At 35.4% G+C, this 16,048-nt stretch overlaps 1 protein-coding gene across 1 annotated transcript; it reads right to left on the reverse strand.

Annotated features, from left to right (window-relative positions):
- Positions 1 to 1,625: 1,625 nt before the first annotated feature.
- On the reverse strand, positions 1,626 to 14,890 carry LOC138322422 (chymotrypsin-like elastase family member 1). The gene is made up of 6 exons (XM_069266451.1): positions 14,413 to 14,890; positions 13,972 to 14,137; positions 13,023 to 13,122; positions 8,559 to 8,727; positions 7,697 to 7,839; positions 1,626 to 3,197 (listed from the first exon to the last, which is right to left on the reverse strand). Exons 1-6 carry the CDS (start codon positions 14,474 to 14,476, stop codon positions 3,030 to 3,032), a joined length of 810 nt encoding a protein of 269 aa, XP_069122552.1. The 5' UTR covers positions 14,477 to 14,890; the 3' UTR covers positions 1,626 to 3,029.
- Between the last annotated feature and the right edge of the window lie 1,158 nt (positions 14,891 to 16,048).

Raw genomic sequence — 16,048 nt, forward strand, 5'->3', positions numbered from 1 at the left:
TAGTGTGAATTCCATGTTTGTCCTCTCGCGCATAGAGTTTAATGACATTTAATGACAGATTTTTGGTACAGGATAATACATGTATATCCTCTACACCAAACTCAAATTCTGTACATACTTTATGAATACAGTTATTGATTTCAATATCACCTCATGTTGTCAATGTAGCCTTGAAATCATAAAATAGATAGATACTTTTCCAATTGAACTATCCAGTTCATTTTTAATACAATTTAAGTTCTTAGCACAAACAACACACCCTCTGGTAAGTTGTTCCGCACCGCTGCAGTTTACAATGTTACATTGTTGAGGATATACCTTCCGTTGGTTATTTTTTTGTAAGTCGCTGTCATATCTCTTGCTGTCTCCTGAAACGCTAATGTTGGTAACTGTAGATTATTTTAGTCTGTCTATGTATGAAAGGTTTTTAATTTCAGCGACCATTACTCCTAAGTCTTTTCCACTTGTGATTTCTTTAGGGTTGTATCAGCAAGGTCATACGTGCAATCATTAACACTTGTCCTTCCCAAATGCAGGTGTACACATTTCCCAGGATGCAATTTCAAGGGGCCATGTATTACACCATGCTACCATATTATGGAGATCTTCTTGTAGAATGGTTTGATCATTTTCTTCAATGATAACTCTGAATACTTTTGTGTCATCTGCGAACAGGTATGTCTCAGACAACTCGCTGATTCCTATCGTTTAAGAAGTCCTCGATCCATTTAACGACAGTGTGATGTATTCCATATGCTTTTAGTTTTTTAAGTAATCTTTCGTGTGGTACGGTATCAAACGCCTTCTGAAAATTGGTATAGATAGTCAATAGATTTTCCATTATCTAGTGCTCTGGTCCATTGGTCAAGAACTGTAAGGAGTTGAAGAGTTGGAGTTGTTGATCTTCCCGATATAAAACCATATTGTTTGTTACTGAACAGGGAGTTGGCTTTCATATGATTTACCATGTTTTGCCGAACAAACGTTTCTATTATTTTGCACACAACTGATGTAAGACTGACGGGCCTGTAATTTCCAGCGAGTGATTTGTTCCTTTTTTTTGTAGATTGTACATGTGCCTCTGTCCATCCTGTTGGTACCATTCCCGTTTCTATAGACTGATTGTATGATAGTGTTAATGGCGATGCAATTGTATTTGCCAGTTCCTTGAGAAGTCGTGGGTAAACTCCGTCTGGCCCCGGGGATTTATTAACATTAAGATTTAATAATGATTTCTGTGTTTCTTCATTTGTAAATACAAAATTTCCCATCTCTGTTATTTTTTGTGTGTCGAATATCAGTAATATCACCATTGGGCTCTGACACAAATACACTACAGAAAAACTGTGAAAGAGTTTCAGCTTTGTCACAATCTCTGTCAGTTTTCGCCAATGTTTCGTTGCTGTAATCCGTGTGGAGATCATCTATAGCTGATTTAGTTTTTGGCTTTCTATTTATATATTTCCAGGTTTAATTTCGGGTCTTCCTTCGACCTATTGGCTAATTAATTCACACTCAAATTTTCTTACGTAAAAATCGCGTTCGTTTTCTTACGGCATTTGAAGCTCGTCTGTAAACTCATTGTATATTTGTATAAGGTGGGTGTTTCCGATTTGATCAATATTTGTATATTGTGGGCGTCTCCGATTTAACCTTTATTTGAATATTGTAGGTGTCTCCCATTTGACCTAGATTTGTATATTGTGAGCGTCTCCGATTTGACCTTGATTTGTTTATTGCGGGGATCTCCGATTTAACCTATATTTGTATATTGTGGATGTCTCCGATTTGACCTAGATTTGTATATTGTGGGTGTCTCCGATTTTACCTAAATTTGTATATTGTGGGCGTCTCCGATTTGACCTATATTTGTATATTGTGAGTGCCTCCGATTTGACCTATATTTGTATAATGTGGGTGTCTCCGATTTAACCTATATTTGTATATATATTGTAGGTGTCTCCGATTTGACATCGATTTGTATTAAAGATGCTCCACCGCCGACAAATGGTATTTTTTCACTATCAAAAACAGGAGCAGACGATTTAGTATTTTTCTTCAGTTACAAAAGTTACTTACTTTACACTATTACCACCATTGAAAAGTTTGAGCTTCTAATTTTACTTAAAGTTAAATATACGAAAAATAATTAATTGCATCCCGAAAAAATTCCGTGGCACTATATCTTATATGGAATGAAGTAATGATTGCGCATGCACCAAAGGCGAAATAAATTATTTTATGTTATTTTTTGTGTTAATTAGGCATATATATACACGATTAAACACCAATTATTGTTCAAATAATGAATATCATCTATGCTCTGTCGGCGATGGAGCATCTTTAAGGATGTATGGCGGTTTACGACAAAATCTAGAACGCCAACTATATACATGTATATATTCCTATGCTATTTTTTATATTTTACTCATGTGAGAATCATTACCGTAATACGGACTGTTGGGGCCATAGTTGTGTTATTGCTGGTTTTGCGTCCATTGTTGGTTCAGTTTAAGTCCTCCGAATGAAAAAAACACACGCAAGTACTGTTTTATGAACCGAGCGATGAAAGATAGGTACACCACGCAAAATACTCATACTACCTAAAATATGTAAAATCAATAAAAGTAAAATCTGATTTTGATCACTTGCAATGAACCAAATTATTTTTGTAAAAACATATGCAATATGCATAATCTACAACAGTTTGAACTCCTCAACTTAAATAACAGGATTTTTTTGTGTATATGAATGTGTTTGTTTTTCTGCTTAGGTTTCAGAAAATAATAAAAAAAAAAGACGCAACACAGAAAACACAAATATGGCCTTATAGGATGAAAAAAATAACAATGGAATAATGCCAAGACATAGTGATAACTGTACACATATCTTTGATTTGTAGTTGTATGTCAAATGAAATATGTTTGACCTATCTGACACAACCTTGGAGAATCACACGAAAATGTTAACATTAATTCGATTGAAACTCATTATGTGCAGAGTTGGGCGATCATGTTCTATGGATTTTTCTAATTGGATTTTGATATCTTCTCCATGGTCCATAAGATCCAGTCTCTGAAGTAGGATGTCCTCGCATAGACGGTAAGGCCATTACAGCTAGGATTGCCCCAGGATACAGTTCCCACGTGTACCCACTTCTGGTTAATAAGGCACTGGAGAGGACCACCACTGTCACTCTTAATCATAAAACAGTCGAAACATTTTAAAATATTGCATTTGCTGACGGATTCATATAGACTGTGCGATCTATATCTTTATGAATTAAAATAAATAAATTAGATTCAGGATGAGCTAATTAACAACTGAAGTACTTAGTAAGCAACATGAGGGTTCAATAAGCAACAGTAGGGTTCAGTTAGCAACAGGGGGATTCAGTAAGCAACAGTAGGGTTCAGTAAGCAACAGGAGGGTTCAGTAAGCAACAGGATGATTCAATAAGCAACATAGTAACACAATGGTTCTATAAGCAACATGAGGGTTCAATAAGCAACAGGAGGGTTCAGTAAGCATCAGGAGGGTTCAGTAAGCAACAGGAGGGATCAGATACAGAAAGCTGTGGCCAATGAACAACAGAAAGCGAGACGGGGCCAGTTAGCAACCGGATGTACTAGTTAAAGTGTACACGGAACGAAAATAATATTTTAGATATGTTATTTTCTTTGATCTCCTGACAAGAATGTTGAAAACCGCATCAAAATCGGCCAATTCAGTACCGAGATACCGCCCTCCGAAGTGCCCGATTTTTACCTGTATATCGACTGCTAATCAGGGAATCGGCCCCGCTCACGCTGATTTGGGGAATAACCGGATGTGACGTCACGGGGACAACGGCAGTCAGGTGTTTGGTAGTGGGGTTTATAGCACAAAGGTGGACATATATGTATTCCTGAAATGGGGTTACGAGAATTTTACAATTATATATGTAGTATACAGTTAAGACGACGTTTTAATTATATATAAAATAGGAAATATTGCAACTGAAATCAGGCTAAATACATAAGTAGATTAGAGGATTCATGTATAAGTTATATGTTTCTGGTATAAGCCCTTAATTGTGTACAAATTTTTAACTAGAAATCTTATGTCTGTTTTAACAGCTTACTAAATTAACAGACCTCGAGAATATTCAATTTTCATTATGTGATCTAAAAACAGACAAAATTCGAAAAATGATGGCCATATAATTATCCATTTGAATATGTTTCTGTATAAATAAAAATTCACTAGGCCTATGGATTTCAAGAATCAGCATGACGAATAGAAAAATGTGTGAAATGTATTTCATAGTTCAATACACGTAAATATCCTAGACATAAATTGGGGGGGGGGGGGGGGGGGGGGGGGGGTGGTGGTTAAAAAAATTTAAAAAAAAAAGAAACCACTTGAGAGATTGAATTTATGATATTTCATTAATCTATAGCTGTAACAAGTCTCTCTTCCTTTTAAAGCTACATGTACCTGTATACCGACATGTGTTATTTTAACAATCTTCAACGGTACATTTTTTAGTCATATAGATTATCATTATTGGTATTCAATAATGATCGATATTGACCAAAATTCACTAAGAATTGCATATCCGAAATCTTGCAACTATCAGAAATATCAAAATTCTGACATTGTGCATTATATTTGTATTGTTCTTTCTCGACATGCCATTTGTAAATAATTTTGTAGTTTCTGTTATTAAAATGCATTACATGTAACCAGAAAAATATTTACGAGACAAATGTATATGCATAAGTCTTTCTGAAATATATACATCTAGTGATTGATACACTTGTTACATGTTATGTACGGACGGTATATTTTACTGTAAACCAAGGATTTATAAGTGTAAACAAATATGACATTATACAACAATTCCATGATGGTCCATCGCTAACTTACCTGTGATCTTACTTTTGACACCTGACGAGAGCTAATCAACAACGCGTGACAGGTCACTAAACACCTTTCTTACATGTACGTAATCTGGTCAGCCCCTCATTAGTCTCGATTGACCCACGCGTTTTAGTTACTGCAGTATATACAGGTATAGAAATTTACGCAGCACGACATTGGCAATTCGGAAGTATTTTGATTTGGATACTAGATATTTGGATTAGACATAGACATCTTCAGTCTCATTTTTTTCGTCTGACCCGTGCATGATTTATTTTTCAATTAAAGACACTAATGATTTAACTTGAGCAAAATATCAACAAGTCGTCGGATGTGCTGTATTATATGAAAGCTGAATGTATTTCGTCAAAAAACAAATGGATCGATTTCAGTTATAACGCAGTTAAAAGATGCATTTACATATATGCAAAAAAATCTGTTTAGAATCATACCTTAATTTGTATTGACAGGCCTAGGTTATATGAAAAAGTCAGGAAATTTATAAAGCGAGTTTGACAAGTAGACATTCAACGACACGAGACGGGTTTTGGATAATCCTTGGTATAATAATGATGTATACGTGGTTTCTACAACGTACGTGGATTATTATGTACATTTTATTGTGTATAATTATGCAGTAATCGCGCAGAGATGTTTTATTATCTACGAGTGGTTCATCAATTTATGCATGGTATAAATCCCTATTTTCAAAGCGTCAATTCTAAACTCGATCATATCTGTGATTGAGGATAATATTAATTAGGTATCGGACATGTAAACTGGTATTTGTGTATTTAAAATCGATATTTACCAACAGATAGTTTTTATAAGATGGCAGACACCGAAAATCGCCACTCTATCTTATACGAGTAGAGTAGGGCCCGTTGTCCTCGTGACGTCACAGGTCAGGGGTCCCGAATCGGGGTCAATGGCTTGGGGCTTCAGGTGTGTTCTAGAGATTAGTCGCATTATCTCCAATACCGTAACCGCTATGAAGCTCGCACTTTCTCCATTCTAAATTTTATCCAATAACGCATTTATCAAGCCATATATGTCAAACCATTCCGTGTACACTTTAACATCAGGTTCGGTTCAAATAACAACAGAAATCGCCAGTTAACAACAGTTTGGAGAAATTTGCTTTGCCAAAAGTGATGAAATGTATATTACCACCATTCAATTGAAATGGGAATTCAGATATTTAGCTTTACATCAATTTTACACATGCTTTAAAAAGGAAGTTAAACTGTAGGATTCTAAATTATTTGATATATTTCACAGAAAATACCCCTGATTTACTCCTCTTCACTGACTTTTGATTCTTTGAAATTTTATTTTTTATATTCAAAACTATCTCTTTTCACAGCAATGTTTTTTTTCCATTTCAGAACGTTTTATTGTATGATTAGAATGGGGATTGAGCAACAGGCAATGCCTGTATTAGCCCTCTCCTGGTAAGTACATGAATAACAGTACAATACATAATATCAACAAATAGAAAATACATGAATAACAGTACAATACATAATATCAACAAATAGAAAATATAAGGAGCATATCGTTGACGAAAATCACAAAAAAATCAGGAGAGTTTCATAAGTTGAAAATAAAGCATATTTTATCCATAGAAGATTTTTTATATGAGGATTGTTTTAGAAATGGCCCGATTGGCGCCCATTTTGAGAATGTCTTTGTTCGCTTTGACTTAGCCAAAATTTTACCATTCTTTTTAAACTGAAATGGTTTTTTCTTTCATCATCACTGCATCAGCATTTTTAGCTGTATCGAACTAATTTGGCTGTAACTCTTTATTGGTTCGTGGTAATTGAAATATTGATCATGATTGTGTGAAAACTTTTGATACTTTATTTTTACATTAAATGGTAATATTAACACTTTTAGTTTTACTCTTAAATATTGAAAAAAAAACAACTAATATTTAAGATGGACAAAAAGTAAATATACAATAAAAAGTAATATTGACAAAAGTTTAATACCAGAACTTTTTCTGTAAAGCGTTAGATCTGGCAAAAATGACTGAAAATAGTGCATTTTGTATCTCAAAATTAAGGGGTATGGGTAGCATATGTTTTTATTCTGAGAAAAAAAATGAGTCTTATTAATCATAACTAGTATATTTTTAAAGAAGACCACTAGAAAATAAATTCTGCAAACATCCATACATATCAAACACCTCATTAGGAAATTATGGATTTTGCATCTGTAATGTATAAATCTTTCGTTATCGTCAAGGATGGAACAGCCATTTTTTGTGATCGCTGGTACGACAATTGTGACGTCACAATGATAATGAAGTCATAGTAAGCGGCTGTGGTTCATAGACTATATGAATGCAAACTGCGTTTTGTAAGGTTACATTCAGTGAAAATGTAAATATTAGGAAATTATGGCTTTACAATATCTCGTGTATGTGGTAAAAACGGCATCTATGATATTAACTTAATTTTCCAAAAATCTATATGAGAAATTAGTTTAGTACAAGAAAATGTTGACCTCTCATTAAGGGCGAGGTTATAATTTTGCCAACTCTACACAATGATGAAACTCGTTTTATATCGCCAATTTAAAGTAAAAAGCCGTTTCGGAAAGGAAATGGGCCTAAATAAAATAGTATTAAATGAAATAAGTGACAAGAGGTTTTGTCGGATCGTAACTTGTTCGTCCGTCGTATCACAATTCTACTTTTGCATGTTATAAACGGGAGCAGCCGTGATAAAACATATCTGATGAGATGAAATGAAATTTTTCACTAAAAAATGAGTTTACTTACAAAACATCCTCCCCTTATGTTATCTTCAGTACAAATCATATCTTCTGTAATGGTAATGTTTTTTAAAATGCCAGGCTGGCACTGTGCGTTTGTAATCACGGGTACTTGTGCTTCTTGTAGAATGTCTGCTAGTCTAAACACATCTGAGAATGAAGAAAACAAACGTTTTTATATATTTTTTGGTTGGACAAATTAACTACGACTCGTAAACATACACCTCATTGATAAACATGCATGTATGTATTCTCGACAGATCAGATTATTAAGAAATGGAGAATGTTTGATTTTATAGATTATGCTCTTCGGGTATATTCCGTCTATGAAAAAAAATGTCTCTCCGTTTTTGACTTCATACACCCAGTCGATATTGAGGACAATACTTATAATTTAACTTGAATATCTCAAATAGATACTAATTTAATCATCCATGTCATTGCTTTTACTAACTTTTACAATAAAAAAATTGAGTTGTAGCGCATTAATATCTTAGCCAATAGTTCAGTTCGGCTAATGACTGTGTCGCTTTTAAAATTTCCCACTAAAATGTTCTTCGTGTATGACGTAATTTTTTAATACTCGACGTACAATTCTTCCAGTCTATGCGAAAATTTCTAACCGAAAAAATGAGTGTGACATATGAAATTAATTTACACAGAGTGCACTCTATTCATAAAAGAGCACGTTATGGTTTTAGTGTTATTTTAAACGTTATCTAGGTTAAAACAGAATTGAAAATAAGGCAGATTTAAAGAGGAAACAAATAAACATGGTAAATACAAAACCTAAATTGTGTCAGTGGAGGATAAAGTTACTAATACTAGTACATATTAAAAAAAATCTGTTATATCAATTGTGGCCTTACTTCGGTCGTACACTCCCCAGCCAGTGACGTAGCAGGGTTTGTTGATGAAGTCCATACCGTCGTCTGCCAGCTGTGGTATCGTTGTGATGTATTTATTGAACTTGACACATCTATCTAGCTTTATGATTGACAGGTCGTTTGGGTATTTAACATCGTCATAGTCAGGATGCTGAAATATGATATGAAAATGGTAATTTAATCGAACGGATAAACTTCTAAAGTACAGGTTCTGAATAAAGCAGAGTTGCTTACTAGAATACTGTCAGTATTACATAAGCTATTATTTTTACATAGTATATTCGTAGATATTTGTGAGTACTTTAATTCACATTATTCCGTTGTTAGATATCTTCGTAGATATTTGTGGGTACTTTCATTCACATGATTCCGTTGATAGATATATTCGTAGATATTTGTGAGTACTTTCATTCACGTTATTCCCCAGTTGATGTATCTGTATAAGAATTGTTTTACTAGTACCCCAGCTGATTTATCTGTATAAGAATTGTTTTACTAGTACCCCAACTGTTGTATCTATATAAGAACTGTTTAACGGGTACCCCAGCTGATTTATCTGTATAAGAATTGTTTTACTGGTACCCCAGCTAATGTTAAGGTTTTATAAGAAACTGTTTTACTGGTACCCCAGCTGATTATATGTATAAGAAGTTTTACTGGTACCCCAGCTGTATTTATTTGTATAAGAACTGTTTTACTGGTACCCCAGCTGATTTTACTGTATAAGAACTGTTTTACTGGTACCCCAGCTGATGTATCTGTATAAGAACTGTTTTACTGGTACCCCAGCTGATGTATCTGTATAAGAACTGTTTTACGGGTACCCCAGCTGATTGTATCTATATAAGAACTGTTTTTACTGGTACCCCAGCTAATGTATATGTATAAGAACTGTTTTTACTGGTACCCCAGCTGATGTATATGTATAAGAACTGTTTTACTGGTACCCAGCTGATTTATATCTATATAAGAACTGTTTTACTGGTACCCCAGCTGATGTATATGTATAAGAACTGTTTTACTGGTACCCCAGCTGATTATCTGTATAAGAACTGTTTTACTGGTACCCCAGCTGATGTATCTGTATAAGAACTGTTTTACTGGTACCCAGCTGATGTATTCTGTATAAGAACTGTTTTACTGGTACCCCAGCTGATTGTATATGTATATAAGAACTGTTTTACGGGTACCCCAGCTGATTGATATCTGTATAAGAACTGTTTTACGGTACCCCAGCTGATAATATGTATAAGAACTGTTTTACTGGTACCCCAGCTGATGTATCTGTATAAGAACTGTTTTACGGTACCCCAGCTGATGTATATGTATAAGAACTGTTTAACAGGAACCCCAGCTAATGTATCTGTATAAGAACTGTTTTACGGGTACCCCAGCTGATGTATCTATATAAGAACTGTTTAACGGGTACCCCAGCTAATGTATGGGTATAAGAACTGTTTTACTGGTACCCTAGCTGATGTATATGTATAAGAACTGTTTTACTGGTACCCCAGCTGATTTATTTGTATAAGAACTGTTTTACTGGTACCCTAGCTGATGTATATGTATAAGAACTGTATTACGAGTACCCCAGCTGATTAATATGTATAAGAACTGTTTTACTGGTACCCCAGCTGATGGATACGTATAAGAACTGTTTTACTGGTACCCCAGCTGATTTATCTGTATAAGAACTGTTTTACTGGTACCCCAGCTGATGTATCTGTATAAGAACTGTTTTACTGGTACCCTAGCTAATGTATATGTATAAGAACTGTTTTACTGGTACCCTAGCTGATGTATATGTATAAGAACTGTTTTACGGGTACCCCAGCTGATTTATATGTATAAGAACTGTTTTACTGGTACCCCAGCTGATGTATCTGTATAAGAACTGTTTTACTGGTACCCCAGCTGATGTATCTGTATAAGAAATGTTTTACTGGTACCCCAGCTAATGTATATGTATAAGAACTGTTTCACTGGTACCCCAGCTAATGTATATGTATAAGAACTGTTTTACTGGTACCCCAGCTGATTTATTTGTATAAGAACTGTTTTACTGGTACCCTGCTGATTGTAGCTATATAAGAACTGTTTACTGGTACGCCATGATAATTATCTGTATAAGAACTGTTTTACGGGTACCCCAGCTGATGTATCTGTATAAGAACTGTTTTACGGGTACCCCAGCTGATTTATTTGTATAAGAACTGTTTTACTGGTACCCCAGCTGAGGTATACGTGTATAAGAACTGTTTTACTGGTACCCCAGCTGATTTATTGTATAAGAACTGTTTTACTGGTACCCTAGCTGATGTATATGTATAAGAACTGTTTTACGGTACCCCAGCTGATATAATATGTATAAGAACTGTTTACTGGTACCCTAGCTAATGGATACTATAGAGAACTGTTTTACTGGTACCCTAGCTGATGTATATGTATAAGAACAGTTTTACGAGTACCCCAGCTGATTGATATGTATAAGAACTGTTTTACGGGTACCCCAGCTGATTTATTTGTATAAGAACTGTTTTACGGGTACCCCAGCTGATTTATATGTATAAGAACTGTTTTACTGGTACCCCTAGCTAATGTATACATATAAGAAATGTTTTACTGGTACCCTAGTTAATGATATTGTATAAGAATTGTTTGTAACTGGTACCCCAGCTGATTTATTTCTATAAAGAACTGTTTTAAAGGTACCCAGCTGATGTATCTGTATTAGAACTGTTTTACTGGTACCCCAGCTGATTTATCTGTGTAAGAAACTGCTTTACTGGTACCCAGCTGTTTTTTTCTGTAAAAGAACTGTTTTACTGGTACCCCAGCTGATGTATATGTGTAATAACTGTTTTACTGGTACCCAGGTGATATATCTGTATAAGAACTGTTTTGTTGGTACCCTTGCTGATGTATCTATTTAAGAACTGTTTCACTGGTATCCAAGGTGATGTATCTGTGTAAGAAACTGTTTTACTGGTACCCTAGCTAATGTATATGTATAAGAACTGTTTCACTGGTACCCCAGCTGATGTATATATGTATAAGAAATGTTTTACTGGTTCCCAGCTGATTTATTTGTATAAGAACTGTTTTACTGGTACCCTAGCTGTGGTATCTGTATAAGAACTGTTTCACTGGTACACCAGCTGATTTATTTGTATAGAACTGTTTTACTGGTACCAGCTGATGTATCTATGTAAGAACTGTTTTACTGGTGACCAGCTGATTTATCTGTATAAGATCTATTTTACTGGTACCCCAGCTGATTTATCTGTATAAGAAATATTTTACTGGTACCCAAGCTGATTTATCTGTGTATAAGAACTGTTTTACTGGAGTACCCCAGCTGATTTATCTGTATAAGAACTGTTTTACTGGTACCCCAGCTGATGTATCTATATAAGAACTGTTTTACGGGTACCCCAGCTGATGTATCTATATAAGAACTGTTTTACTGGTACCCCAGCTGATGTATCTGTATAAGAACTGTTTTAGTGGAACCCCAGCTGTGATATATCTATATAAGAACTGTTTTACTGGTAACCAGCTGATTTATTTCTATATAAGAACTGTTTTACTGGCAACCAGCTGATTTATTTGTATAAGAACTGTTTTACTGGTACCCCCAGGCTGTATGCTGTTTTATTTGTATAAGAATCTGTTTTACTGGTATGGAACCCCAGCTGAGGTATCTGTATAAGAACTGTTCACTGGTACACCAGCTGATTTATTGTATAAGAACTGTTTTACTGGTACCCTAGCTAATGTATAGTATAAGAACTGTTTTACTGGTACCCTAGCTAATGTATATGTATAAGAACTGTTTTACTGGATACCCAGCTGATGTATCTATATAAGAACTGTTTTACGGGTACCCCAGCTGGTGTATATATGTAATAACTGTTTTACTGATACCCCAGCTGATATATCTATATAAGATAACTGTTTTTCTGGTACCCCAGCTGATTTATCTGTATAAGAATTATTTTACTGGTACCCCAGCTGATGTATCTGTATAAGAACTGTTTACGGGTACCCCAGCCGATGTATCCGTATAAGAACTGTTTTACGGGTACCCCAGCTGATGTATCTGTATAAGAACTGTTTTACTGGTACCCCAGCTGATACATATCTATATAAGAACTGTTTTATGGGTACCCCAGCTGATGTGTCTGTATAAAAACTGTTTTACGGGTACCCCAGCTGATACATATCTATATAAGAACTGTTTTATGGGTACCACAGCTGTTGTATCTATATAAGAACTGTTTTACTGGTACCCCAGCTAATGTATATGTATAAGAACTGTTTTACGATTACCCTAGCTGATTTATTTGTATAAGAACTGTTTTACGGGTACCCCAGCTGATGTATCTATACAAGAACTGTTTTACGGGTACCCCAGCTGTTTTTAACATGACAGAGCTATTTTACCACTATTATCTTGTTCACTTTGATGCTCATTTCTCCTCTGGTCCACATCTCGTTTTTCTGTAACTCGTACTCTCCTACTTTGACTTCAATAAACTTTTTTCTGCAATAGCAATACAAATATGTTTAGGGTAAAATTGTATTATTTCTATCTGTAAATATGTGTTCACATGTCAGTGCTCAATGTATGATCGAGTTTATGTTCCCATGTACATTTGTAAATGCGAATGATCCAATTTTTTTGAACATTTTATACCTTAAATATAGTCAGGTATGAATAAAGGTCATTTTGTATATGTGTATATAGTTCTTATCATCTGGTTGCTTTACATTGTCTTTGATTTTTACAACACCGTAATATTCCTATTGTGCAAGCGTACACATCAGACAAAGATTGGGATGGAGTCGTGGTAACTTTTGACTTTTGATGTAATTCATCTACTGTATAAGGTCAACAGCCTGACAACTTTGTTTCTGCCACCAGTGTCACCAAACCTGCACGTAGTTATAAATCTGGATGTGGTCATATGAGGTTCACTGGTTCACTAGATGAAAAATGATTCTGCGTCTTTAATTCTGTATTTGCATATTACAGAGTTTTCTGCCCTTGCGAATAGGTATTCATTTTGAGGTCATCTATTTTCGAGAGTAACGCCATCCTTTTCAGATAAAATGGCGTGTATCACGCTCACAAAATAATGACGTCAAAATGGACACCTATCTGCAAAAAGGTAGCAGTAATATACAAATACGGAATAATGAATCATACCTACCACTTGCTGCATGCATGGGGAATGGTGTTTCATGAGATATGAAGTAAAGAAAGCTGGATTGGCGTATATACATATTGATGCTTAAATTAACCATGATAGTTCATTATCAAACAACAACATCAGATAATTATAGATTGACTTGAAAACAATACTCTCATGATAGATAAAGGGTCGCTTACCTCCTCCCGCGGGTACAATGGGCTGCGGTTAGTACGATATCGGCCCTAAGAAGGGTACCTCCACACAAGAATTGATCCTTGTAACGTATAGCTACCTGCCATGGCCAGGCATCCTCTGGCGCCACATCACCCCCAACGATAGTAGGAGGCCTAGGGGTGGTGGCACCTACATGTAGTCATATAACAAAAACATCGCTGTAAAATTTTGTCTAGAGTGTGAAATTGTTCCTTCGTCATTACTTAATTTATACATTGGATTGATGTTTATTTCCAACCATGTAAACAAGTACAATATCAAAAAAAAAAAAAAAAAAAAAAAAAAACTTTCAACGAAATTTTGAGAATAATGGCGTCTTAAAAATACATTAACTTTCATAATTACGTTTAATATTTTGTTACATGTATCGAATTACATGTATATCGAAATGGTTGATGCCTTACCATATATGAGCTGAATAGCGAACAGAAAACTTGTCAACGCAAGCATCATCCAACGCTCGTTCATGCCTGGCTTGAAATCTTGTGATTTACTGTACGATATTACAACGCTCTGTATTGGACGTCCCTTTTATGCTCGGAGATATGCAGACACTTAAGTGCGTGTATCTTATTGAAATTTTAAATTGGCATTTTAAAAGTCTTATGGAATTACATGTAGAGTGGGATTGGTTGTTAGGATCACCACACGTAATATAGCAGTATACACACTAACAAGTTCTGCATGATTTATCCCTACAATGTTACATTGAGATGAGTTCACAATAGACCTTGTTTTTTAAGAACCTATACATTTAGTATTATCGAACAAAACTTCGCAAAACAAGTTAAATCAAATATATGTCACTCTTTTGACCCAGATGGAAGCCATCAATGGATGGACCGGAATATCCTTGGAAAAGATACGTGATAGCTACAATGGGTAGCGGTGAGTACGATATCGAAGAAGGGTACTTCCACATACGACCATATTCTTATAAAATATAGCTACCTGGTATCCTCTGGCCCCACCTCACCCATACAGGTCCATAGGAGGCAGATCTGCTACTATAGGAAGGTACATAAAAATGTTGCAGTAAAAAAGTCTATATTAAGTCAACATTAAGTCAACAATAGATAAGGGTATACGAAATAGAAAATAATGCTAGTGGTATTGAATTGATATAGAATAAAAAATGCGTTATGAAATTTGTTAATGCCAAGATTATCATATAGGAGCTGAATATCAAACAGAAAACTTGCCAACACATGCACACTCGATTGTTCCTGCAATCATTAGAGTTGATTCTCTGTTCCTTTTAATTAATGTTCAAGAACAGTTGAAAAAGCTTAAACGTTTAACAGTACACCTTAGGCCTTCAGTTGTTGTATTATCATACCTGATAAGGAACCAAAAATAGAATGGAATCGATTATGATGACCATCAATTCACAAGCAATCAAATAAGTAAATGTATACAGCTTAGATTAATACTTAAGCATTATTCTCAATATACTTTGGGGTTATGAAGTCATAGACAAAAAACGGAAGGATATTCTTAAAAGACGGGAAGCGTCTATGAAAAAGAATGTCTGTCCGTTTTTAGCTCACCTGGCCCGAAGGGCCGGTGAGCTTATGTCATGGCGCGGCGTCCGTCGTCCGTCGTCCGTCGTCCGTCTGTCCGTCAACATTTCCTTTAAATCGCTACTAGTCATAGAGTTCTGCATGGATTTTAACCAAATTTGGCCAGAAACATCCTTGGGGGGAGGGGAACAGAACTTGTATAAATTTTGGCTCTGACCCCCCGGGGACAAGAGGGGCGGGGCCCAATAGGGGAAATTGAGGTAAATCCTATAAATCGCTACTTGTCCTAGAGTTCTGCATGGATTGAAACCAAATTTGGCCAGAAACATCCTTGGGGGAAGGGGAATAGAACTTGTATAAATTTTTGCTCTGACCCCCCTGGGACAGGAGGGGCGGGGCCCAATAGGGGAAATTGAGGTAAATCCTATAAATCTCTACTTGTCCTAGTGTTCTGCATGGATTGTAACCAAATTTGGCCAGAAACATCCTTGGGGGAAGGGGAACAGAACTTGTATAA

The sequence above is a fragment of the Argopecten irradians genome, chromosome 4 (assembly GCF_041381155.1).
Source record: "Argopecten irradians isolate NY chromosome 4, Ai_NY, whole genome shotgun sequence".
In the NCBI taxonomy this organism is placed as follows: Eukaryota; Metazoa; Mollusca; class Bivalvia; order Pectinida; family Pectinidae; genus Argopecten; species Argopecten irradians.